This window comes from Hyperoodon ampullatus (genome assembly GCF_949752795.1).
Source record: "Hyperoodon ampullatus genome assembly, chromosome: 2".
Lineage (NCBI taxonomy): Eukaryota > Metazoa > Chordata > Mammalia > Artiodactyla > Ziphiidae > Hyperoodon > Hyperoodon ampullatus.
In genome coordinates, this window is record NC_136915.1 from 25,416,446 (window position 1) to 25,444,078 (window position 27,633).

At 56.4% G+C, this 27,633-nt stretch overlaps 1 protein-coding gene across 1 annotated transcript in view; it reads right to left on the reverse strand.

Moving 5' to 3' along the window:
* Positions 1-26,525, reverse strand: part of SDC3 (syndecan 3) — a gene marked incomplete at both ends in the record, with an annotated part of 33,970 nt that extends 7,445 nt beyond the window's left edge. The window contains one exon of the mRNA XM_079728512.1: positions 26,388-26,525. Coding sequence (XP_079584638.1) covers positions 26,388-26,525 — 138 coding nt within the window. The remainder of the gene's footprint in view (positions 1-26,387) is intronic.
* Between the last annotated feature and the right edge of the window lie 1,108 nt (positions 26,526-27,633).

Consider the following 27,633-nt stretch of genomic DNA (forward strand, 5'->3'; position numbering starts at 1 on the left):
ATGGAGCTAGAGAGAGGATCCCAACCCTGGCTTCCGGCCCCGAGCCTCAACCACCTGCTCCAAAGCCCTACACAGGCCACGCAGGGCAGGAGGCCAGGGCAGGGAGCCAGGAGATTCCCCCCACCGTACCCGTTACCACACACACATGCACACACAGTCTCAAAATAATGAATTAATCAGTATTTACTTGCTACCAGTGAGTCATGGAGTGGAACAATTAGAGTAATTGCTCTGTGACTAATTGCTGGGTCTTCCTCCGTTTTAGACATTTCAGGAGCTCGGAACAGCTACCATCCAACCTTCCCCAGCTCCCATCTCTGCTCCCACTTCCCAGAAGAACAAAGCCCCAGGACCTGAGGTGAGGGGGCTAGAAGCTCCCACACTACCAGCCTCTACCACCTGGGCCAGCTAAGCTGGGGTCCCTTGGAGACTTTCTGCTCCATTCTTAGGCAAGTAGCCTGAAGCCAGAGACGTGCAGCAGGATGGGGACTGAGCAGGGACGGGGCTCAGACTGCCTCTCCTGAGCAGGTCCATCTTCACTGTCCCTCCATCCTTCCAGGCAGCCCAGGGAAGGTTGGAAGCCCTTTAGCTGGGAGGAGGGGTTCTAAGAAGTCTGTGGTCCCGGGGGAACCCCAAACTGGGGTAAATGTGGGGGCCAAAACAGGGTGTCCTCATGATTCAGCAGTGACCAGCACCACACACCAGCCCCTAACACCCTGCAAAGCCACACAGGCCCTTGAAATGACACACCCAGAGACATAGAAAGAACACATACAGACACACCCTGACACACACTCACCTAAAGGCAGAGAGAGGCACCGCGTGTTGGCATGCCTTTGGGTGCAAACAGGCACATGCATGGGGGCGGGCACTAGATGGGGGCACACACTGTGCAGCTCTGAGGCTCAGAGACAAGTATGGAACCTCCTGTGAAACCATCAGCCTCCACTCAGGTAGCTCTCACCTAGATACTATTCATCCCTAGCTCAGTAGCCATTGGCATGACAACCGTTACCATGACAACCATCTCCTCCATGCTAAGGACCAGGAGCTCCAGATCCCCACAGAGATGGGTGGGGGCAGGAAAGGGAGAGATCATGGAAGAACAGAGAGAATGATGGGGGTGGGGGGAGACACTGGATGGAGACAGAGATGCAAGGACAGAGGGAAGCCAGGGGGTCAGAGGGGCGGTGTGGGGGGACAGGGAGGAGGGAATGGAGGGAGGACAGGGTGTGCGAGAGAAAGGGAAGGCAAGAGTGGGAGGCTGAGGGAGAGAATTCTCTCACATCTTAATTTAGCCTCACGCTCATCAGACAAAGCTGGGGAAGGGGCCACCTCAGTGATTTTCCAAACCTACATCCAAGAGAACATTCTTTCCAAATAATAAGCAGCCCCCAGATGGGGTAGAAGGGGTGATGGCCAGCAACAACCCAGTCACCCCTGAGCTCACCCTGGGAAACTTAACACTGGGACACCTGAGACCTGGGGGGCGGGCGGGTGGGTGGGGTGCATAATGCCATCTTGCCCAGCCCCCCCCAAGTCTACTAAGTGCCAGCTGTACCCCTCCCTGGGGGACCAGGGCTCACGGGGCCCTCCCAGGAACACCACAGGGGTGCTGGAAGCTGCAGCTACCAGGGATACAGAGAGGAGAGAGGAGACAAATGGGGGCTGGGGAACTGAGCCTGGGAGGCAGCAGGGAAAGCCTCAGAAGTCACAAATGCCAGAGGAGGATGGTGAAAACAGCCTTTGACCCCCAAACGACCTCTCTATTTGCATAATTCCATGCATAATTAGCATAATTATCCATGCCATTCCCTTAAAGGAGAACTGAAATCAAATGCCGGCCTCCCCCTGACCCTCAACTGTGCCCCCTCCAGGTAAACCACACACCCTCCCATGCCTGATAAACACATCTGCACACCCGACCCACACCAGCACAGACGCATACACAGTCACGATCCACATTTACTGACCCTAACCTGTGTACCCACCACAACTCACAGACAACAGCCTGGCACATACCACCGTGGGCCCACCCGTTTACCGCCTCTCTAGATGAACACACAGACACACAGCTGCACCCCTCTCCTCACCTAACACACCCCACACAACGTCCGTGGGTTGTGGAGCACACCAACCCTCCCCATGTCCAAGCATGCCCCTGAGTCACGTATCACTGCCCACATTCCCCATGGCAGGGACACCCTCGGACTCTGACAAAAACCTCACGACCTGTAAACAATCTTTTCTCACCCTCACATCCCCACACGCCCCACACAGCCCACTGCGGAGGCCCCTGCACCTTCTGCTTTCTGCTACCACCAGTCCCGGCCGCAACACCCAGCTGGAGGCTCCCCCAGCAGTGGGTGAAGGTCTGAGCTCCCTCGGGGAACTACTGAGGGTCCTCAGGGGGTTCTAGAGGCCTCTGCCCACCACTACGGAGGCCCTGTCCCAGGTCAGGCGCTGGAAGAACTCTACCTGCGCCACCGCCTTCAACCATCACAGCCTCCCAGGATTTTATTATCCCCACTTCACAGATGCAGGCACTGAGGCTGGGGTTTAGAGCTGAGACGTGAGCACGGGTCCTTAGCCCCTGGAACCCTTGCTCCGAACACTCCAGGGTAGCCCCCAATCTGCTGCTCATCTGGGGTTCCTACACCTGTGACCCACAGCCCCTGGACAACCTCAGCTCAAAACTACCACCCTTCCACCCCCGCACACCATACACACGCCGGCACACAGCAAACACCCCAAATGCGCCCAAATACCCACTCCTGCTCCCCACATGCTCCACCCGTGCATCCCTGAAAAAGCACCCACTGCACCATACATATGCCCCATCTCAGACACCCACCAACAGGCCCCTAACACCTGCATCCCACTCCCCTCCACACATGCACACCATGCACACGCACCATGCACACTTTCCCTCTGGGGTATGTACAAGCACACCTACAATGCCGGGGTGAGACATGGCACCTTTCCCAATGGACTGGCACACCCCCTGCCATTTTTCCTCACTGCCCCCTTGCCACCATCCTACCTTGAGCTGACCCACAGCCTTGACCCAAAGAAGTGCCTCAGGCTCTCTGACCTGATGGGACCAGCAGAGACCAGAGCTGCCTGCCACTCACCCGCCCCCACCCCTACCTGATCCTCTCCATAGTTTTAGAACTGCTGGGATGGGTGGGTAACTTCCACTGCCATCCCTCTCCAGTGGGGTTGGGTTGGGGGGGGGGGCGTGTTCAGGTAGAAAGGCAGGGCATCTCCCTCCTCTGGCCCCCAGCCTCCTTCCAAGCCCTCCTTGGAGACCAGAAGTCTGGGGTCTTTCATGCCCAGCTCCCTCTACCTGCCCCCACCCCCATCATGAGCCTTCCCAGAGAAAGAGGATAACACAGAGGTTAAAGCCAGAATGAATCAGCTCCTCCCCTCACTACCCATCGGACATCAGGCAAGCCACTGAGTCTCTTGGCACCTCAGTTTTCTCATCTGTAAAATGGGGATGCTAGTAACACTATGTGACTCATAGGAGTGCTGTGAGGATCAAATAAGATCATGCACGTAACGGACTGAGCACAGAACCCAACACTGCAAGCTGAATAAATAAATGTAGCTGTGACTATTGTTAGGTACATGTTAATATATCCATTATGAATTCTGAAGATTTTATCTCATTTAAGCCTCACCAACCTCCTGAGGGGAGTAGAATCAGGATGATTACACCCATGCTGCAGATGAGGCTATTAATGTCCAGAGAGCCTAAGTGGCATTGCCAAGGCCACAAAGCAGGGGAGAATGCAGAGAGAGAAAAAAGGAGAGGCTGGATGCGGGGAGAGGAAGGGCGAGCTACAGAAACAGGCACGGACACACAAATTAGGTCAGCTGTAGGTGGGCCAGGAGCCCAGCACCCTGTGCAGTGCTAATCATGCTGCAGAAACTAAGAATAAAATCAAGTATAATTAATTCTGCCCGAGCTTCCTTCCCCACATTAGCCAGTCTCAGGCTCCACTCTCCTGGTGACTGGAGGCAATGTGAGCAGGGGTTGGGAGCCCAGCTTCAGGTTCAAGTCTTGGGTTCAAGTCCAGCTCTGCTTACTTGCTGGGTGACTCTGGGCAAGTTACGCAACCTCTCTGAGCCTCTGTTTGGTTAAATAATGATATACTCTTCATGGAGCTGTCGTGAGAACCAAGTAAGATGATGCACCAAAAGCACTCCTGCTGCCCAGCACACAGCCGGTGCTCAGTAACCACTCGGTGGTCTTACCGTGGTACATTTTTCTCACCTTCAGGCCTGAGTGATGACTGAGCTCAGCTCTCCCTTCTTACAGATGTGGAAACTGAGGCTCAGAGAGGGTTATATAAGAGGGGCAGGTGGTGGGGAATTAGCCTGCCAAGCAGCACTCAGAGAGGTAAAATGATTTGTCCAACGACACACAGTGACTTAACACTAGCTCCCAGAAGCAGGGTGGTCTCAGCAGAGCCCTCTGGATCCCCACAGGCTCCATCCCCACCAGCCCCCGTCCCCAAAAGGCCCCCAGTCCTGTGAGAACTCAGTGCCCCTCACGCTCACCAGCTCCAACCCGGAGACCCAGAGCGTCACCACAGGAATGTGGGCCGGGGCCAGGCTCTGGGCAGCAGGACAGCCAGGGGGCTACACAATGGAGAGCCTGGACCAGGAAGGGGGACGCTTCAGTCTCCACCCCCTACCCATCCACAGCTGCCCTGGCTGGGAACCTAGCCCCCGCCACATTCACTGGCTGCCGGAGGGGTGAGAGGCACGAAGGCTGCATCTGCCAGGAAGGGGCCACGGAGCCCAAGTCCCAGAGAGCAGAGGGGTCTGGAGGAGGAGCAGGGCGGGGGGGAAGGGCTGAGGAGGCCCACTTGACAGACCCCCCCCACCCAAAACAATCAGCAAAGCCCAGACACACCCACTGTCACCCACTCACCCTCCCACCACCCTTCTTCCAAATACCCAACCCCAGACCACCCACAAGGGCAACTGAGAGGGCAGGAAACACCCCTCTGGGTTCATCCCACCTCAGCCAACTGGTCTGAAAGAGACATCCTGACAGCAGAGCCCTCCCTACCCCACACCCGTACTCCATCAGCTCCAGCCCACCACCCCCATCACCTTCGCCACTACCCACCCCTGTGCCCCCACTATCCTCTCCAGAACCCCCTTCCCCACGGTGGCACTGCTTTCATCAACACTGGATGAGAGAGCTGGCAGCATCCTGGCTCAGGAGGCCGCAGCCTCCCAGACCCAGACAAGCCCCCTCCCCCTTTCTCTGCACTTCCGTTGCCCCATTGGGAAATGAACCCCTTGTCAGCTTGGTGCTCTAAGTGCCTTTCTGATTTGGATACTCTGGGTGTCCAAGAATTCAGCCCTCAGGTCAAAGAGAGCCAGGGCAGTGTTATTTATACGAGAGAGAAAGGGGAAATAACCTACATTCCCAGTATCAGACAACTAGTTAAATAACTTAGGGCACAACCACAACATGGAATATTATGCAGCTATCAAGAACTGTGTTTTCACAAATCCACACTGTCTAAGTCATTAAAAGGCATAAATGCATAACGAAAGGCTTTTGTTTTGTTTTGTTTTGTTTCAAAGAATATGCAAGGTCAGGGAGAATGTACACTCTGGTTGTCAAGAGGCAATGCAGCACAGCTGTTGATAGGATCATACAAACAGTTCTGTCTCTCAATACCTGGGTGACCTTGGACAGGTACTTAACTCTCTCAGCCTGGTTTTCCTGGTAAACAAAGATAACAATAGCCACCTCGTGGGGTTCACTGTAGGAGACTTCGGGTGCCCACACATTAAGGAACTGCTCCATAAATGTTGGCTATTAATACTATTATCATCATTAAGTTTAAAAATAGGTTATAAAAAAATACATAGAACTTGATCCTGTTTTAATGAACTCAATACCAAAGTGCATTTCTAAACACTGAATTCTAAGACTAAAGGTTCCCAGAGGCTCTCTCTGGGCGGTGGGATTACAGGCAGTTTTTCATTTTTTACTCGGGACCTGTTTGTATTTTCCAAACTTTCTACAATAAACTCAAGAGTACTTTTGTTATGAGAACTAGCATGCTCTTTCTGAGTCCCCATGCCCACCGTGCCCTGGTCTCTGAAACTCCTTGGCCCCTTCCTTCTGCTGAGACCCCACTGGGGCTGGTCGTGAGTTATGAGCAAACAGAAGAACCAGCAGGAAGGAAGTGAACACAAAAGCCTTCCAAGGGAGCTGGCAGGCCCCGTGGCCCGGAGCCTACGTAGCTGCACCTCACTGCAGACTGGCTGGCTTAGCAGGGCCCGGCTCCCTCCCCCGGCATTCACCGGTTGGCCACCACGGTTGGCTTACAGCGCCCAGACACCTCGCCCACGGGCCACCGGCCAGCTTCTTCCATCAGCCTAGCTCCCGGCCCACCAGCCCCGCCGGCCCCAGCCAAGGTGCAGGCTGGCCACCCTACAGCTGCTCACCCTTGTCACCTACACCTGGACAGAGGATGGCAGCACAATCCTGGGAAAACCAGCCCTCTCCTCAACTCAGGGCTGGGGCATTCCCTCCCCCGCCCCCCACTGTCACTGCTCCATCCATCCCAGCCACCTGCCCTCTAGCATCACCCTCCTGGCCACCCTGACTCACACTGCTCATTTATTCCTGTCCCCAAGGCTGTGTCTGAGAGCAGGACCACCCACTGAGGCCCTCAGCTGCCCAGCCCCCATGCTCCTCCCACACTGAATCCTTTATGGATTCCTTCCAGGCCTTGCACATGCTGTTCCTGCTTCCTGAACACCCTTCCACATCTCTGCCTGACCAGCACCTACTCCACCAGAAGGTCAGTACAAGCAATATCTATTAAGCACCTACTGTGTAACAGGGACTATTCTAGACACCCGGTGACCCACAGTCAACAAGACAGGGATGTGCTCAGGAAGCTCAGGCAGCTCAAACATTGCTTCCCCTGTGAGGCTGCCGCAAGCCAACCACCCGCCTGTTCTGAAGTCCCTTCTTGGGGACTCTGCCTCCACTGTGTTGTCATTTACTGGGGAAGGAGGAGCCACCAACCATCTCCCGTCACTCCAGTGGGCCCCTTCTACCAGATTCTCATGGAATGCACTTGGCCACCGTGGGAAGCAGATACTACTGTCCCCATCTACAGATGAGGAGACTGAGGAGGCTGTTAAACCACCAGTGGGGACACAGCAGGATTTTTTTTTGTAGAAGACCTGGGGCTGTTATTCCCTGACCATGAACAACCGATACAGCTCCCACAGAGGGAACACTCACTATATGTACATGGCCCCATTTCTCTTCACAAACATCTTACTGGTGAGGGATTATTGTCCCCATTTCACAGATGGGCAAACCAAAGTTCAGAGAGGTGAAGCAACTGGCCCAAAGGGCCCAAAGTCACACAGCAACGGAGCCAGATTTGAACTCCTGGATTAGCTGAACCCTAAGGACCATGCTCTGCATACTGTAGCACACACCCACTCCCAGTCCTCACCAGTCTCCCCCACCAGGAATTTCCTCAAGGGGGGGTGGGTGGCAGTTTCAGAGTCTACACACCACCACCCACCCTCCCCAACACCCTGCACAGAGACAGACAGAGAGATGGACTGTGTGGGAATGAGAAGAAATGGAAGACAAGCCCTGTTCCCATGACAGGTGGCCCGGTTCTGCTGAGCAGCCCCACCCACCACCCCATGACTCACCAGCAGGTGCCCCTGGGATTGAGTCTCCAGGCTCTGAAAACATCCCTGCCAACAGACTCAGCAAGGGCCCACGTTTCCCAGAACAACCCAGTGTGGGGTTAGATGTTCTGGTCCTGGCTTCCAGAGAGTCCTGGTCAAGTTCCTTCACCTCACTGGGCCTCAGTTTGCCCACCTATGAAATGGGAATGATGATTCCCAACACACCAAGACACCATCTGTGACATGCTGAGCAGTTATTAGGCAATTAGTAAGTGCTGGGGAGTGACTTGGTGTCCCTACTCAAAGCCCACCTCCTCAGAGAGGCCCTCCCTGACCACCAAATCCATCCACATGACCTCCTCACACACCCCAACACTGTCAACACCAGGCTTACTCTTCATAGCTCACCACTGCCTGAAATTAGCTTGTTTACTTACTTCCTTGTCTAATGCCTATCTCCCCCTCCAACAGCTCCCGGTGGCAGTGACTGGGACACAGTCGGCCTCCATCAATATTTGTTCAGTGAATACTGTGAATAGGATCACCCTTACAGACCCACATTACCTACTTTTCTAATCACTATGTGATCCTGGGCAGGACCCTGTCCTCTGGCCTCAGTCTCCCATCCAAAGTTCTCTCTGGTCCCTCCAAAATCCAACCAGGGCCCCAACTGCCCTGGGAGGAGGGAAGAGAGGCTGAGACTGATCCCAGCAGTTTTTCATAAAACAACTATGCAAATTATGTACAAAAACATGCAAGACAGTAGGTTCCCAGCAGAGCCTACAGTTCTGGCCACTTTACAACCAGGCCTGGGCTGGAAGGACAGTAGCATTTACTGAGCACCTACTAAGCACCAGGCCCCTTACTGATAGGACCAGGTGAAATGGGTCTCCTTACTCCATAGTCTCAGGCCAGGCAACTTGCCGGAGGTTACAGAGAACTCAGCTGGTGAGTCAAGATGGAGTTAAGGGGAGCAAGGCATTACCAGGGGGAGGGACTGGTAATGGGGAAGGGTCTGGAAGAGCAGAGAGAGACCCAATGCTGTGTCTGGTCTGATAGGACCTAAGGAAAGGCAAGCTCAAAGGGCACAGGACACCTCTGCCAGATCTTAGGGGCCACCTGAAGCCAGGGGCAGAGGCCCCAGAGACCTCACCAGCCCTGGGGTTCTGCTGGGCCTCCAGGAAACCAGACAGACCCTGCTGAGTCAGCCCGAGGCAGGCCCAGTCCTTCTAGCTGTGCTTGGATACCACACAGCTCTGCCATCCTCCCCAAAGCCTCCCCAGGCACATGCTAGGCACACACCCTGAGAACACACAACACACATACACACACACACGAAATGTGCCCATCTGTGTGTGAGTGTGTATCCAGGCTCAGCCTCCTGAGGAGTCCGGCTGTGGTCTCCTTCACCCTCCCATTTGCTAGGTTATTTATAACCAGCACAAACTCACAAACAGTGGAGATACAACTCCCCACCCCAGGACTATTCTGCTGGCTTCTGAGCTGCTCCATTTCGAGGGATAGAACAAGCCAGACTCAGTATGAGGCATGGGGGCCTCCAGGGCCACCACCACCATCACCTAGATGGGAAACTGAGGCATAGAGGAAGGAGTCAGAAAAAAAACTGGAGGGACTGGCAGAGGCCCCAGAGGCTTGCCTAGGGTCACATTCACTTCCAAGGCCACCTCCAGCCCCAGATAACACTCTCTGAGATACAGGGGCAGACGGATGCCCCAGCCCTCACCCTCATGTCCTGCATCCTGGGAGACAGGTGGGACCTCGCAGTAAGCAGGAGCTCTGAAGCTAGACTGCCTGGGTCCAAATCCCAGCACTGGCCCTCAGCGGCTGTGTGACCCTGGGCAAGGAAGTTCACCTCTCTGAGCCTCATTTTCTTCTCCTATGAAATGAACATAATAATAGTACCAACCGCAGAGGGTTGGGAGGATTAAATGAGATTATCCAAACAGGATCTCAGCCCAAAGCCTAGCTACCTCTTGGCTGGGCAACCTTGGGGCAAGGTGCCTGGCCTAAGCCTCAGTTCTCCCATCTGCAGACGGGACAACAGTATAGCCCAGAAGGTCATGAGAACTGAAGCAAAGTTTCTGACACAGAGTAGGTGGTCAAAACACACAGATTCCTTTCTCTTTTCCTCTGCTCTCACGGGCCCCGTGATTCCCTGACCACCCTCAGCTTTTCCCCTTGATAATCTTTATCTCCTGTCACTAAGTGCCTGGAGGTTTTTACAGCTATGGTGCCATTGAGTCTTCTCAACAACTCCTTAAGGGATAAATTCTCTCCCCAATTTTGCAGTGAGCACCCTGCCTTGTCAAACACAGGTGTTCTATAAACACCTGAGGGATGAATGGATGCAAGAATGAATGTGATCAGAAAGTCAGAAGATAACAAGTAGCGGTGAGAATGCGGAGAGGTTGGAAACCTCATGCACCACTGGTAGGAATGGAAAATGGTTCAGCCACCCTGGATAAGAGTCTGGCAGTTCCTCAAAAGGTTAAACATAGAGTTACCATATGGTCCAATAATTCTACTCCTAGGGTATATACATCCAAGGGAAGTGAAAACATATGTCCACATATTTAATAAAAAAAAAAAAGCAGGGCTTCCCTGGTGGCGCAGTGGTTGAGAGTCCACCTGCCGATGCAGGGGACACGGGTTCGTGCCCCGGTCCGGGAAGATCCCACATGCCGCGGAGCCGCTGGGCTTGTGGGCCATGGCCGCTGAGCCTGCGCATCCGGAGCCTGTGATCCGCAACGGGAGAGGCCACAACAGTGAGAGGCCCGTGTACCGCAAAAAAAAAAAAGCAACATTATTCATAACAGCCAAAAAGTAGAAATAACCCAAATATCTATCAACTGATAGATGGATAAATAAAAGGTGGTGTGTCCATACAATGGAATATTATTAAACAAAAATAGAAATGAGGTCTTGATACATGCTACCACATGGATGAACCTTGAAAATATTATGCTGAGTGAAAGAAGCCAGTCACAAAAGACCACATCCTATTTGATTCCACTAATATGAAATGTCCAAGATAGGCAAACCCATAGGGACAGAAAGTAGATTGGTGACTCCTAGGGCTGAGTGATTGGGAAGAAGAGAGGAGTGACCCTTTCTAATCCTAATAGGTATAGGGTTTCTTTTGGGGGTGATAAAAATGAGTAATATTGGTGATGGTTGCACAGCTGTAAAAATACTAAAAACCATTTAATTACATGCTTTCGATGGGTGGATTGTGGGGTATTGGAGTTAAATCTCAATAAAGCTGTTGTTTAGAAAAAAAGAAAAGAATGAATGTGTGATTGAGGCTCAGAGAGGGTGAGGTACTTGCCCAAGGTCACACAGCAGAACCTGGACTCAAATGCTTGGACGGGAGAGGAGGTGACCTCTCTCTGAGTAACCCCTAACCAAGCCCCAGGTGAAGCCTCCCCAGCCCCCACCTCCGAAGGGCAAACATTGACTCTGCAGACCACAAGTGGGAGAGGCCAGTGCAGCAACTGCTTCCCCTGTGCTTGCCAAAGGCTCCTTTGTCAGGTGGGGCCAATGGAAGGAGCAGGCTTTGCCCAGCGGGACCCAAGAGAAGGGACGCAACTCCAAACCCAGGCTGGCTGCCATCTGTGTCGCTAGACCCCAGTGTCCCCAGCTCCAGCCACCAGCGGGGTTCCAGGATGTTCCCACTCAGACCCTCTGTCCATGTGGCTGGCCCCTGGCCGCCCTCAGCAAGAGACATGAGGATACGTCCCTGCCAGGGAAGGGGTCAGGAGGATGGCAAGACCCTAGTGGTGAGGCGCATCTGAGTGTGAAGTCAAGTCCGCCTGTCCCTCCCCCCGTGGCTGTCTAGGGCAGCCTTGAGAACAGACACCTCACCGGGCCCAGCCCCTCACCCTGCCCTGCCTCCACTTGGCTCTAGTACCAGCCCCCACCCAGCCCAGCTGGCAGCCGCTGAGCCCCAGGCTGGTTTCCACTCCCCACTCTCTGCACAGAGGCCCGTCGTCTGTCCTGAGGGCTGGGCTGAGGCACGAGCTGCCAGGCTTCTGACAAGTGTTTGGTATCCCCCAAACCTCTACCAGGCTGAATCCAGGTTTGAAGCCTGCACCGCCTTAGTTCCCTGCTCCACTCCACAACCTCAGCAAACTTCACCATCCCTGCCCCCAAGTCTGGTCACTAAGAGGGGAAGCGGTCTACCCGCAGCTCAGGCTGCAGGGCAGGAACCACAACGAACCCCGAAGAGGGGGGAAGCCAAGAACACCACAAGGACCCCCCAGCCCTCAGTCCCAGCTATGGGTGGAGGGAACCAGAGAAAACCCCGGCGCCCCATGTCCTCTCCCCGACATCCTCACCAGCCTCCTGCAGGTCCAGCGCAGCCTTGTGTCCAGCCAGTCCATCCTCAGCCCCCTGCCATAGGTTCTACCCTCCACACCGAGCTCAGACGGAGTCCACATGCCCCCAGGGCTTTAGGGACACTGAGTGCCCGGCCCCCATGTGCCCTGAAGTCCAGGGATGAGACACACCCTCCCCTCCTCATGTGCCACTTGAACATGACTCCCTGACCAAACACTCCTTCAACTGACCCACCACCTGACCCTCTGCAGGCAGGGTCAGAGGCCCTGGTCCTGGGATCCTGCCATGAGAGCCCCAATCACACCAGCTTGGCCTCCCTCCCCACAGGGGGGCTCCACCACAGCCAGCCCCGTGCCAGAGCAGGATGCCAGGGACATCGAGATGAATGAGCCCAAGTGGTCCAGCCCCAGAACTAGAGCGCAGACAGTGCTTGTGGGAAAAGGGCCTGGCCTGGAAAAGCCGGGCTCGAAGATGGACATGCGGCAAAGGGCTATTCCTGGGACCCAGCTTGTTTTCCAAACCCCAGGACAAGGACAGTATGGTGGTTGCCACCTTTGCAGTGATAGAGGCCTCTCATGACCACTGCCCCCACTACAAACACTACTGGTCACCAGCCCTGGACAGCATGCTGGACTCTGAGCCAGGTAAACCCAAATTCTCGAAACTACCCCGCGGTGCAGTGGTTACCATCCGGCTTACAGAGAACACGGGCGAGCTGCCCAAGGTCACCCAACTGCCGAGCAGAGGTCAAAGTCAGAGCCCCAGCGGGGCTGCGGCCCAAACTTCATTATCCCAGCCACCCCTTAGAAACTCACACACATGCATCCAAGCAGGGGAAGCCGGTAGGGAGGACTCAGCCCGCGCAACCTCGGCGCACCTCTACAGTGCCCTGGGTAGCGGGCATGGCCTTGCCTCCCACAGCGTGCTGGGGATGGTCTCACCTCTGAGCTGAGGCCCACGCTGACCCGCCATGCCGCATGACCGGACAGCCTTTCTCAACAGGAGCACTGCAGACCCCTGAGCGGGACAGTTCTCCAGGCCCTGCAGCATTTAGCAGCCATGACCCCCACCCCGGGAAATGCCAGCAGCACCCCCATTACGGTGACAACGAAAAGTATCCCTGTGCATTTCCAAATGCCCCAGGCGCTGATACCTTCAATGCCCAGCTCAGGCCCCACTTCCTCCTGGGAGCTTCCCCATCTCACCCTTGTCTCAGTGACCACCCCCCTCCCTGCTCAGGACCCCAAATTCAGCATCTCCTGGTTGGGCCTCATTTTCCCACTTAGTCCAGAAACACTCTGACCATTAACAGCGTTCCCAGAGATCAGAATCCCCGGAACGCCTCATACTGAGGATTCTGACTCAGGGTCCACAGCAGGCAGGTAGTTAAATGAAGGGACTGCCTCCCCTGGCCTCTCTGACCCAGCTGTCACTTTCCTTGGGGACACACAGCCACACCCCTCTCCCTCCTCCCCAGCTTGTCTGCACCAGGGTTTGGTAAATCACACGTAAACAAATCTCTGAAGGAACCCAAGTTTTGAGTTTGCAGCGTCCCTGGAGGTCAGGCAGAAGACAAGCTCTGAGGCCCTCTGCAGCCCACCCCCGAGCCCCACCTTAATCACCTCTAAGGAGGCCAAATGAGCAGCTGCCCCTTTGACCTGGGCTCCCCGGACTCTGGGATTAAGCGCTGGGATTAAGGACGGACACACTCCTGGTCGCTTAGAGCTCCGGCAACATGCATGCGTGCGTGTATGTGTGTGTACATGCAGCCATGCAGGTGCACACATGCGAGCACATTCAGGGGCATTTCTGGGCATGTGTACAGGTACACTCACTCGTGTGTGTATACCTTCGGGTTGTCTTAGGTGGGCTCAGATGCCTGTGTGGGCCTGGGTGTGTTGGTGTGAGTACAAGGGCTGCATCTCTGCGAGTGGTCCGTGTGCACCTGGTAGAGTGTGTGTCCCTGTCTCTGGGTGCCTGTGTGTGTTCAGGTATGTTTGTGGGTCTGTGTCTCCACACGTGTGCACAGGACAGGGTGTGGGCTCAGGTCTACCTGTTCTTTCACGTACACAAATGGGTCTGCACGTGCACATATTTCTATCTGTGCATCAACTTCCCCACCCCGAGGTAGGAGAGCATCTCCCAACTTCGTCCACTATTCTCCCAGGAGCTGTTAATACTGTGGCCACCCCAGGTTGTGGGCAGCAAGCCCCCTAGAGCTGAGAAAGTGGAGAGACAGCAACTTGGGGGCTCCTGACTCCCCTGGCCTCACACCTGAGTCACTAAAACAGCTGGTGGCAAAGGAACAGGCCACAAATGTCCCTCCCTGCCCAGACCCCAGGGCCCCCATGCATCAGCACAGACACACAGCAACACACCACCACACATGCATGCGCCCACAAACCCAGCCCCTCGCCCGAACCTAAACAGAAACATGGCCTTAGCTCCGCACGGATAATGGATCACCCTGGGTGCAACCACAGACTTGCAGACGGTCCCCGGAACTCAGAGCCGGAACCGCCTCTTCTGGAGCTGAGATTGTCCCAAACCAGCCTCCTGGCTCCCCCGCCTCGCGGGAGAATAGGATTCACCCATCCAGGGCTCAGCTCCCAGGGGCCACCCAGGGACCTGCCCTGGGGGGGAGATGTTCTGCCTCTCAGTGCTGGGGACCCCGAACATCCACACTCCGTCTTTGGGCTCGGTGTCCTCATCTGAACAGCGAGGTGAGGGGCTGACTTCCTGTGGCCCTTTGCCCTTGAAACTACACTTCTGGAGGGGCGGATGAAGGGAATGGGGGGTTCCAGGCCCGGAGGGCAAGGAGGAGAGTCGTCCCTCTAGCCCTGACCCTAAACACCCAATCGGCCCTCAAGACCCCTGTCCCCCAGGGGACTCTTCGGTCCTGGGCCCCCGAGTCGCAGCTGGGAGCCGAGAGGTTCCCATCAGCCCCGAGGAGTGAGTGAGGCAGAGGCCTCGGGGGAACCAGAGAAGGAGACGGAGAGAGAAAAGGATGGGAGGGAAGGAGGGGAACAGTGGGCCGCAGAGGAGGTGTGCGGGAGGGTGGCCGGTGGAGGGAGATGGAGGGCAGAGGGGGAAGATTTCTCATAACCAAGCCTGAACCTCCGGTAACGAGGCAGGAAGTGCTCCCTGCTGCCAGCCTCCACTCTCCTCTTCTCCAAGCTCGGGGATCACAGGAGGAGGGGGCTGGGGAGAAAGGAGGAGATGGGACAGCAGGGGAGAACCAGAAGTAAACTAGACTGAGGAGGTGCGAAAACATGAAGAAGGAACAATGTAGCAATGTCTGAACTGGGGGAAATGAAACAAAGTAATAGGTGTGAAGCTGTCCAGGGAGATGATATAATGGGGGGAGTAGCTGCTGCAACAATGTATCCAGGTGAGGGCTCCAAGGAGGTAAGGATGTAACCCTGTGGGGAGCCAGACACTATGAAGCAAGTAACAGAATTGGGGCTTAGCAAAGAATCCTATAGCTTGTAGAAGAAGAGCAGTGCCTGGGAATCTAGAACAGGGAGACAGGAGAGAAGGGTCTGGAAAAGGGCTCCCTGTGCCTGGGAGCTGGGAGAAGAGGCTGGTAAATGATTCCCAAAGGAGGGGACATCTGTGCTGGGTTTTGGAGGATGAGCAGGAGTTTGCTGGAGAAGAACAGTCCACAGAGAGTGAACAGCATGTGGCAGACATGAAAGCAAGAGAAACAGTGTTGTGCTCTATACCCAGGGAATAGCCAGGAGTCTTGGGTGGTAGAAGGGGGTCAAAGGGATGAGGCTGGAGAAGCACACTGAGTGCACTGAAGGGAATCAATTTGGTATAGAGTCTTGGGCATCAGGGCAGCTGGTTGGGTCAGGAAAGGTTTCCTGGGAGAGGTCAGTGGGAGCTGGGCCTGCAGTCTGGGCAGAAAGAGACAAGTAAAGAGAAGAAACATGGTACAGGGGATGGTGCCCTGCCTAGGAGTCAGGAGACATAGTTCTTAGTCCCAGCTCAGCCACCAACTTGCTGTTACTTTGGGCAAGCCATTGTACCTCTCTGAGCCTCGATTTCCCCATGGGCAAAACAAAAAGGCTGAACTAACAGCTCTCAGAAGACCCTCACTATGACTCAAGAGCATTCCTTCGGCCTCGGTTTCCCCTTCAGGACAATGACAAGTTGGACAAGAGTGTTTCCAAGGGCCTTCCAGCTGCAGTCATCTTCAGTCCTCGGATCTTTCCCCAGCCTGGGCTGGCCTCAGCCCATGGCCCAACCTGAACAGAAAACATGCAACAGAGAAGCCCCGTGTGGAAGCCAGTAGTCCCAGTCCCAGCTCGGGGCTCCCCCAGAGCAGCCACACAGGCTCACCCAGCAAGACCTGACTGGCCTTAAATTCATCCTCTCAGGGCACCACACTTTCCAGTTTGCAGCACACGTGGTAGCACAGAGCAGAGCTTGTGCATCAGATCGTACTCTGAGGCTAGACTGTTTGGGTTCAAATCCTAGTAAGTGTGCCACTTACTAGCTCTGTGACCTTGGATACGTTTCTTAACCTCTCTGTGCCTCAATTCCCTTTTTTGTAAAACCAAGGTAATGATGGTAGCTCCTTCATAAGGTTGTAAAGATTGAGTGAGCTTTTATACATAAGACATTTGGCAGAGTAACTTGCACATGGCAGGCACTCAACAGGCATAATTCAATATTAACATCATCACATCCATGCTCTTGTCATCCCATGCCAGCCCCTCAGCGTGGGGCTGCATCCATTTTACAGACCAACATCCTCCACCTTGAGGATGGAACCCAATGCCTTGGTTTGGACTCAAAGCCCACCTTGTGAGCCACTGGTTCTCCCATGCCGAGGCCCGCTGGTGTTCAACTGTTCAGCCCCAAAACATCCCGTGGCACAGGGCCAGGCACCCAGGAGGTGACCAGTGAATGTCTGTTAAATGTAAGAAGCAATACACTCTCATTAGAAACAGCGTCGCCTACAGCAATGGCTCTTCCACCCCAAAGGGAAGTATGTTCCCATCTCCACATATGTCTCTCCCCGAGCTGGGACTTACTACTTTTAACCACACTTCAGTTCCCTAATATACCATGACTTTTCCCACCTCTGAGCCTTTGTCCACCTTGATCCCTCTGCCTATCAATGTGCTGCCATCCTTCAAGGCCTGGAACAAAGGACACCTCCTCCATGGAGCCCTCCCTGATTCTCCAGAGCCAAAACCAACTTCTCTTGCCCCTGACTCACTTCCTCAGCCCCTCATCTAACTGGGAGCTTCCTGAGGTCAGGGAGCAGGTTGAGCCCCCTCAGTGTTCCTAGTGCTCAGCACAGGCCAGACACAGAGGGGACAGCAGTAAACAGTGCCTGCTGTGACTGGCAGGTCAGCAGCAGAGTAGGGCACTGGACTCCCTGCCCAGTTGCTCCTCTCTGCCCAGGAAACCAGACTCACAGCCCAGCCTCCAACTGGCCTGGATCATGTCCCAGAGGCTGGGAAGGAACGTGGTGCTCAGCACGATGGGCAAGGAAAGGGCCCCTCCTACCCTGGTCCAGGAGGAACCATAGACAGGCCACTTGAAGGAAGCAGGCCTCCCATCCTCCCCCTAGCCGAGCAGGTCTGGGCTACCCCAGGTCAGGCCCTGCCCTCTCTGACCTCTGGTCTTTCCATTAGTTCCTCAAATGTGAAGACTGGAAAGGCCTCTGGGTCACCCAACCCAATTTCCCCACTTTGCAGATGTGGAAGTAGAGGCTGGGGGGCAGGGGGGTAGCTGCCCATGGTCATATGACAAGCCACTTCTCACATTCACCTCTGAGACATAACAATCTTAGGGAAAATATAATCATTAAAATAAGTAAAATAAAAGTAACTATTCAGGGCTTCCCTGGTGGCACAGTGGTTGAGAGTCCGCCTGCCGATGCAGGGGACGCGGGTTCATGCCCCGGTCCGGGAGGGTCCCGTGTGCCGCGGAGTGGCTGGGCCCGTGGGCCATGGCCCCTGGGCCTGTGCACCCGGAGCCTGTGCTCTGTGGCGGGAGGAGCCGCAGCGGTGGGAGGCCCGCGTACCGCAAAAAAAAAAAAAAAAAACTAAAAAAAAAAAAAGACAGGCCCGGTGCCCAAGCCCAGGCAGCCCTGAGCCTCCTTGGCCTGCCCGATGCCCCCAAACAACATGGCATCTCAGGAAGCAGACTCCAGCTGCTTGCTAACTGCCTCACCTGGGGCACACTGCTTAACCTCCTGGGCCTCTGTGTCGCCATCTGTAAAATGGGGTAACAATACCTACCTCATAGGGTCGTGGTAAGAACTGAGACAAAGCATGTTAAGCACTTGGAACTGTGCCTGGTATGCAGCACGCGCTCTGTAAGTACCAGCCACTATCACTGTCACCATCACCATCGTGCCTGGCTTCCCGACAAGGGAGCAACTTCAGGGCAGGAGCCAGGTAGAATTCAGCTGCAGACACCCTCACCCCACCCTCAATGGCAGCCTAGCCGTGAGGAGGTGGCAGGAAACACGTGGTAGGTGAGCGAAGGGCTGAGACAGACATGGGCACCCACCCCAGCCGTGGGCCCTGGAGAGGGTGGCAGTATATGGGTGCTGCCAGGCACCCCGAGAAGCAAGAATATCCTTCCCCTGCTCCCACTGTAACAGCCCCCCCACCTCTCCAGGAGCTTTGCCTGCTCAGTCCCCACACAGACCCCCAAATCCCAGCCCAGGAAGGGAAGACAGGCCTAATGAGCCACCCACAGCACCCTGGTGCCCACAATCGAATTGGCAATCAGCTTGCTGCAATTTGATTTCCCAGATCCTGCTCGTGATTGATTCTAAATTACCCTTATTAAAGTCTGGGCCGGTGAGCAGGGCTTGCGGGGTGGGGGCAGGACAGGTGGGGCCTGGCTGGCAGCTCAGGAGGTGCAGAGTTCTAGGAGGGCTTGGGCTAAGGCTGATCCCAGAGTGAAGCAAGCCCATGGCCCAGAAGCGGGGTATAGGCCCTAACCAGCATCATCCCCCACCCCACACCCACTCCTCAGATTCCTCCCCAGCCCCCCAAGCCCCCACCACTCATCGCTCATCTCAGAAGACCCCAGTCCTAAAGGGGTGTGACAACACGGTCAGCAACAGCGCAGACAGAACCCAGAGTAGTTGAAAAGCAACTGAACACCCAGCTCCACCAGTTTGCCCAGCCGTGCAAACTCTGACAGGTGGCTTGACATCTCCAAGCCTCTAAATGAGTGGAATGCCACCAGCGTCAGAAGGCTCAATGAGACCACCTCCCCAGTCCTTGGGCAAGGCCTCAGGCCATCTCTGGGCTTCAGGACTCCCATCTGTGAGACAGCAGGCTACAGGCTGCAGGGCTGCGGGGCTGATGGTCTCTTTAGGGCTCTCTCACCCCTGAGGTCCTATGCAAACAACAACAGTCACCTACTCTGAGCCAGGACCTGTGTGATGAATGGAACACAGCCGAGGTACTCCCCAGCTGGGAGGAAAATGGAAAGAGCCCAGTGTCACCATGTCCTGGGCTATACCTCAAACAGCAAGGTCTCTCTGGGGTTCCAGGACTGGAAGGGCCTGAAGAGTCATCAAGTCCAATCTTCTGCCTCCAGACTTACCCACAGGCTGCCAACAGCTCCAAAGAACCAAACTCCCCATGAACTCAGTACCACGAGGCACTGGAAAGTGCTTCCTCTAATCTGGCCCAAATCCCGCCTGCTGCAATCCAGGCCCACGTTCTCCCTCTTAGGGTAGCCCGGTGGGGATTCTGCTTTGGGTCACCCACGATCGTTCAAACTTGGTTCCCAAATTCTCCACCCCCAAAAAGCAATTTCTCGGTGAGATCAAGAAAGGGACAGGAAAAGAGCAAAACCAAAGCAGGAAGGTGGAAGAGATCGCTATTTGTAGGAGCAGCCCACTTCTTATCAGGCACTTTATTATTTTGTGTTGTTCATTCTCAAAGGACTCCGAGGCAGAGGTATTCTTAGCTCATTTTTAAAGAGGCAACTGAGGCTCAGAGAGGTTAAGTGAACTTGCCAAGATCACACAGCCAGAAATTGGCAGAACCAGGACTTCAACCCTGGTCCAGTTGGCTCTGGGGCCCCGTTCCCTCAACAACCTCAAGCTGCACCCTCAGGTTTGGTGACCCCAAAACAGACATAGCACCAAGGCCCAGGTGGGGACCCAGGGGTGGGAAGAAGGCAGACCTCAGCCAGCTGGGGCATGTAGAACCCTCTCCACCTGGAATAGAAGGCCAGCACAGGCATTCCCTGCCCTCCACCCTCAGCAGCCCGGTAGGGAAGGGGCCAGATCACTTGTCAGGGGCCACCCTCACCCCATCCCCCAGCTGGGCCCTCAGCCATTGCCGCTCAGACTCCCCCTGTAATCACGGCTTCCTGTTTGGCGCTGAGACTGGGCCTGGTCAGTGGGGGAGGGGAGCAGACACCCCTCTGGCCAGGGCCTGCTCTGGAGGGAGGGAGGGGGCCGGAAGTGAGGCCTACCCGCCTCCTGGAATCTTGGGAGGCTGGGAGCCAAGGCAAGGGGAAGGGGTGTCAGCCAACAAATATTTACCAGGCGCTGGCCTGATGTTCCCAGGATGTGGTGGAACATTAGGGGGGCCAGCAAGACAAGCCAGGTGGTCTGGGACCAGCACAGACCCTGCTCGCTGCTTCAGGGGGTAGCTGGGGGGTGAGCAAGGGGCTGGACCCTGGGGCAGCCTCGGGCTCCAGTCACCCTGCCCCCCACCCCGGACACAAAATCACAGGGCTCCAAGCAGCTGGGCTGGAGCCCAGAGCCACAGGGCCTCTGTCCCACACAGATGTGGTGGCCGCACCTTGGCGCTCAGACCGCAGCCCCACCCCATACGGCCCCCTGGCGCCTCCGAACCACAGGCACACACCTTGGACCCAGCAGGACTCTGGCAGCCTCACTGTCACCCCAACTCACCTCCGAAGTAGACAACACAAAGCTGCAGCCTGGGCTCCAAAGTTCACAGTCCTGGCCTCCTTCCTTCCTTCCTTCATTCATTCACTCATTCATTCATTCAAACCATTCAATTCTGGGCCAGGCAAAGAGTTGGACTTGGGGGTTCAGCAAAGAACAAGGCAAACACAGAGCCTCCCTAAGGCACTCATGGTCTATCAAGAAAGTATTATGATACTTCTCCTGACTGCTGTGTGACCTCCAAGTCACTCCCCCCCTCTGAGGCTCAGTCACTCAGGCCAGAGAGAACCTTAGGTGCAAGGGGACCAGGACTCAGGGATGGGGTGGTGGGGATGTACATTTGGGCTCCACACACCTTTCTAAGGGTCAGAGGGGATTAAAGGCAGGTCTGGTCACCCATGCAGAGAGAGAGCCACAACACTGGGGGCATCCAGTGTGTGTACAGGGGGAATGGTGGCTTTTTTAGACCCCTCTCATCCTGAGGTTCTAAACATTTCCCCTGTCCTGTGCCATCATCACATGACCCAGACACAAGCCCCCGCACCCCCCCAATCTTGTTGACTCCCCGCACAGTTTATAAAGCTCTCCCTCGACCCACAGTTTATAAAGCTCTCCCTCGACCCACAGTTTATAAAGCTCTCCCTCGACCCGTCACCCATGACCTTCAGAATAGCTCATTTACAGATCACAGAGCCTTGTGAGGCAGTGGAGGAGCAAGGGCTCCAGGGCCAGACCCTTCCCCCGCCCCATGCAACATGCCTCCAAGGCTACAGTGAGAATTAAATAAAAAAAGATAGGAGACATGCCCGGCCCAGAGCCTGGCAATGAGCAGGCATTCATGATACAGGTAATGTGGGCATAATTTGCGGGTAAGGAGGGCCCAGAGAGGTAAGTACCTTGCCCAAGATCACACAGCAAGAGAGGGTAAAATTAGGACTGCGGCCCAGTTCTATTAGCCTGCCAGGCCCTGGCTCAATCCAGCTCTGCCACTTGCCAACTGTGTGACGTTGAGCAAATCACTTAACCTCTCTGTGCCTCAGTTTTCTTCATCTGTAAAATGGGAGTTCTAACAATTCCTACCTCCAAAGATTATCATGAGGATTAAATGAGCCAATGCATATAAAGTGCTCAGTGGGCAGGGCTCTCAGTATGCGTTAGCTGCTCTTTGTATTATTAAGCCCTCAGAGGTGTGGAAGCTGCCTCCCAAATCATGGCCTCAGCCACTGCCAGGCTCACCACCTCCCATCCCCAGCTGTCTCAGTTTGCTCCAGCCTTCAGGAATCCTATTACAGCCCCTTCTAGAACAACCCATCCCTCTCCCGGCAAGCAGCTCTGGGGGATGGTCCCAGCTCCAATGGGAGGGGCAAGAGGGAGGCGTGCAGCAAGACCTGGCTTCCAGGGGGGGCTCTGTCTTGACACTCTCCCACGATGCCCCTCTCATCCACCCCACTTTTGCCCCAGCATTTTCCAGATGTCAAGCCCAAAGCTGTCCCTGCCCCTGTGCTGCCCTGGGGCCTCCCAGGACCCCATGCCCCAATCCATGGGGTGGGAGCAGCCATTCGTTTTCAAAAGGCAACTGCTTTTTCTCCAGCAGAGGTCAACCCCACACCAACCCCCAATATGAGGGAACAAGAAACACACTGGGGCTTCCCTGGTGGTGCAGTGGTTGAGAGTCCGCCTGCCGATGCAGGGGACACAGGTTTGTGCCCCGGTCCGGGAAGATCCCACATGCCGCACAGCGGCTGGGCCCATGAGCCATGGCCGCTGAGCCTGCGTGTCCGGAGCCTGTGCTCCGCAACGGGAGAGGCCGCAACAGTGAGAGGCCCGTGTACCACAAAAAAAAAAAAAAAAAAAGAAACACACTGAATTTGTAGCTGGGGGCACTGTGCTGCTCCCCAGGGAGCAGAAAGCACCAAGTTCCAATCCCAACTCGGGCATGAGAATGGTGTGACACCCCCCCGACCAATAACACCCCTAATAATAATTGTATACATCAAGTATTTGTCCCCAGTTGACAGGTAAGAAAGCTGAGGGTCAGGGCAGGCTACAGCTTGCTCAGTGTCACATGACAACCATTTTTATAGCTTAGCTTAAAACCTCCTCCTCCAGGAAGCCCTCCCTTGCCCTCCAGGCTCCCTCCTGGAAAGGCCCCATCTCCTGAGAGCTCACTGGCAAGCTGTGCTCAGTCTCCCCAAGGAGCTTATTTTCTCATCACAACACCCCTGTGAGGCTGGCACTGTTATTGTCCCCATTTTACAATGAGGACGTTGAAACAGAAATCCCTTACCCAAAGTTTCTGTCCCCGGAGCCCCTGCCATCTTGGGTGCTAACAGCAATAGATCCCTACGGTATCCCTGTGTCAGGGCCTGGCCTGGAACAGTCTAGGGGTCCCCAACCTTTAATTTTTAAAGCGAGGACAATCTTGCCCTGGCAACCCAATGTTCACAGTCAACCAGAGGAGCTGGAGGGAAGAGGAGGAGGGAGCTCCTGGATACTTGAAATCGTGGGGGTGGGGAGGGAGCAGGAACCACCAGGCATGGGGCTGGGGATTCAAAGGAATTCCCTGATTGATTTCCCCTTCCCACGGTCCCTCACCCTACCACCCCCCATCCCTACCACATTCCCAATCACACAGAATGGCAACCTTGTAAAAGAACAAGAAGTGAACATTTACTGAGTGTTACTATGTGCCAGGCACTGTGCTAAGAACTTTACATGTTAACCCCGCTCATTCTCCTATTCTCCCCATTTTACAGAGGTGGAGATGAAAGCACAGAGAGGTTAAGTAACTTTCTCAAGGTCACATAGCCACAAAAAGTGAACTCCCATCACTGGGAATTCAAACAAGGCTAAATGACACCTAAATCCCTTTCAGCCCTGAGCATCTAAAGAACACTTTTCAAGCTGAAATTTCCAGGATCCCCACACTCTGGGTCTTTCTGGGTAGTGACTTAAGTACAGCAACTGAAGTGGCCCTGAAGGCAGATGTCTCTCAGAGTCATAATTAGCTGGTCTCTCAGGAGAGAGGACTCCCAGAGCAGATGCCAGGACACACACGCACACACCCCAACTCACCATCTGCAGCGCGAATGAGCCCCACTACTCCTACTGAGGCCATCCTGGAGGCTGCTCCATACACACACACACACACACACACACACACACACACACACACACTCCCTTTCATGCTGGTGGGCACCTAGATGTCATCCTGCCCTTCCCCTACCCTGAGCCAGCCACTGCCCATCCCAGTGATGTCCTGGGAGGCCCCCGCCACGGAGGCCACTCCTGGAGCCATCCTGGTTGGGGCTCTTCTGGTCTAATCTCAGTCTCTCCTGCTTTGGCATCACCCTCTTCCTCTGGTGTGGCACCCTGGCCACTGGTCACCACCCATTAACCCTTTGCCTCCCAGGCCAGATGAGGTGATGTCCCTGCTCGGCAGCCGGGCCCCTGGAAAGGTGTGAAGCCTGGAGAGGGATGCCCCCCTTACCTCGTCCGGAGCCCCGCCCCTCCTCTCCTCCAAGTCAAGCCCACCATCTGAGCCTCCAGGCCCAGACCCCGGGGATGTGCTTTATCTGCCACCCAGCACTGGGTCTGAGCCACACCCACTCTACCTCGGCCTCAGATCCAGGGGCACCCTGCCTTATCCGGGCCTTTCACCTCCGTGAGCTCATTTAATTCTTTCCACCACCTCATGGGGCCCGGATTACGAGCCTTGTTTTATGGATGGGGAAGTTGTTCAGCGAGGGACGTGACTTGCCCAGGGGTCACCCAGCTCGGGATCCTGCTGGGCTGCCAGGTCTAAAGCATGCTGTCCGGTGTCCCTTTCATTCATCACACACCAAACATTGACTGAGCTCTTCCTGTGGGTGAGCACACACATCCTCTCATTTAATCTCTCAGGAGGGTGTTATTAGCCCCACTCCACAGAGGGGGAAATGGAGGCTCAGAGAGGTGAGACAACTTGTCCAAGGTCACACCACGAATCAGGGGAGGGATCAGGATTTGAACCCAAGGCTGTGTGATTTCCACATCTTTGATTTCAAAGATGGTCTTCCAGAAGTGTAGCTGAGAAAGTGACCCAGTTGCTAGGATGGGCTGGGTCCCTGTCCCTCCCAGGGACCTCTTTTCCTCACCGCACCTGGGGAATAACTGGGGATGAGGCACCCAGCCCACCAGGCCCCATACTCAGCCTGGCATTCAACACTCCCCCACCCCCACCCCCAGCTCATAGCCCCCAGATGGGAAAGGCTGAGGAGTAGCCTGTCTGTCTGAGATGCAACCTCTGAGCCCCTGCCTGACCTCCTCCCATTTCACAGACTGGCCAACTGAGGCCCAAAGAGACTTGCAGTGGCAGAGTAGGCACGGGTCGGGGCGGGGGTTGCCTGAGAGGCCTGGGTCCCTCTCAGCCTGGGGAATGGGGGACAGGCATAGCTCCTAGAACCAACCAAGGGGATCGGGCCTAGAAACCCCCCAGTTCATGCCCAGGCCAGGCTCTAGACACATGCCCATAGGGAACTCACTTGGGACCTGGGTCCCTCAAAAGGGAGGAGGTGGCCTTTCCTCCTGCTCCCCATGATGGAGCTGGGACTGAGCTCAACCCCACGGCTGCTGCGGTCACTCAAAGGGACACCCAGGGGTCACCTCATACATACATACATACTCACCGCTACCTGCACACTCGGCCCCACTCAGGGGTGCATGCTCCACGCACGGGGTAACCCATGCACCTGCCAGCACACGCCTGCACACACACGCACACACACTCGCATGGGTTGGAACACACACCCACCACAGAGGTCTCCCCCTCAACACACTCACCCCCTGTAGGCACACACAGCATGGCCAACAGTCCCCAGCCCGTCTCCGGCACACACCGTGCACAATGGGTCACCCTGACACGACCACACGCAGGTAGGGCACGATGGCCCCCATCCATGGGGATGGACTGGTCCTCACGCCTCATCCTTCACCCGTGCACACCCCACAGGTCCCAGCACCCTCCACGGAGGTGGCCACACACGCGGTCACACTCACCCACCCCCTCAGGTCACCTTCACACAGGTCCCCTTCCCCCTCCCCCTCCCCGGGCCCCCCTGCCCTCCCGCCGCGACCCTCGGAGGGAGGAACCTAACGCACGCCCTCCCCTCGCAGGGGGAGGCGACCCGATTCCCTAAAAGTGGCCGCGGTCCGGGCACACCCACGAAGCAAAGCCACGTCTGCTCAGACCCGAGACACGCCCAGCGCGGCCCCGCGCCCGGACCCCAGCCCGGACCCCGGGCCGCCCACGGGGAAGGGTCCCGCCCCCGGGGAAACGAGCCCCCGGGAGGCGCGGGCGGCCAGGCACTGGACCCCCGCCCCCCACAGGCCGGCGCGGCGCGCGAGCCGGGGCGCGGGAGCGGGAAGCACTCACCCCCGCGGCGCGCCCCGCCAGCAGCAGCAGCAGCAGTGGCGGCAGGAGCAGCCCGCGGGCCCCTGGCCCGGCCGCGGCTCCGGCCCCAGCGCCAGCCCCGTGGGCGGCCCCGGCGCGGTGCGGCGGCCCGGGCTTCATGGCGGCGGCGGCGGCGGGCGGGCGCCTTTGTTCCCGAGGCGGCGGCGACGGCGGCGCGGCCCGGCGGCTGGCCCGGCGCGCTCTCGGTCGGGGCTCCGGCTCGGCGGCCCGGCTCCGCCCGGCAGCTCCGCGCCCACGGCCGCCGCGCCTGCAGGAAGCGTGCGCCGCCGCCAGGCCGCCCCCAGCGCGGGAGGCGGGGCGGGGAGGGGCGGGGCTGGACGCTGAGCTCCCCCCGCCGCCCGGGGCCGCCCGGTTGCCCCCGCGCCCCACACACGCCCGCCCGCCCGCCCGCCCGCCGCGGGATGAGGCGGGGGGGAACGTGCGAATCGAGACGGGTGGCCGGCCTCGCGGAGGCTCGCTCTGGGGACGGGGTCCCTCAGCGCGCGCCTCCCTGGGCCATCGCAGGGCTTGGAGGGGAAGGACCCCGCGTGGGGATGCGGGATACGACCCGGCTTGTCGGAGGGTCTGGGTAGATGGGTCGTATCTGCGTGACCATTAATACCCTCCCCGCTAACGACTCGGTTCACTGGCTCTCCCAGGACCCATCACCCCCGCCCTCAAGCCGGTCCACAGAGGGGGACAGAGGTCATCTGAGTCCACTGGGCTTTGATGTCTCCACGGGTGGGCAGCGGGAACTCAGAGCAGGCGTGGCCCCCTTTGGGCCCTGTCACTGGGGTGGGTAGACCTGGCCTAGTGCTGCTTCCCCACCAGCTGTGTGACCTCAGGCAGGTGTCTCCAGCTCTCTGAGACTCAGATTCCTCACTGTAGGATGCAGACCCCCCTACCCCTGCCCCTGCCCCACATCCCTTTTCCCAAACGTGGTCATTGTGCGTTTCTCTGGTGCCTTTATCCTCACCTGACATACGAGGCACTTCACTTATACACTGGGGTCTCCCACCACTAGCACATGAGCCCCAGGAGGGCAGCGGTTTGTGTCGTCTTGTTCATTGCTGTGTCCCCAGCACTAGCCCAGGGCCTGGTGCGTAGCAGTGGCTCAATACAAATTTGTTGAATCAATGAGTGTGTTTCCCACTCACCTCCCAGTCACCCCCACCCACCTGTTTTGGAGGAAGAAGGGGGTAAATATTTATTTAGCCCTTACCCATGC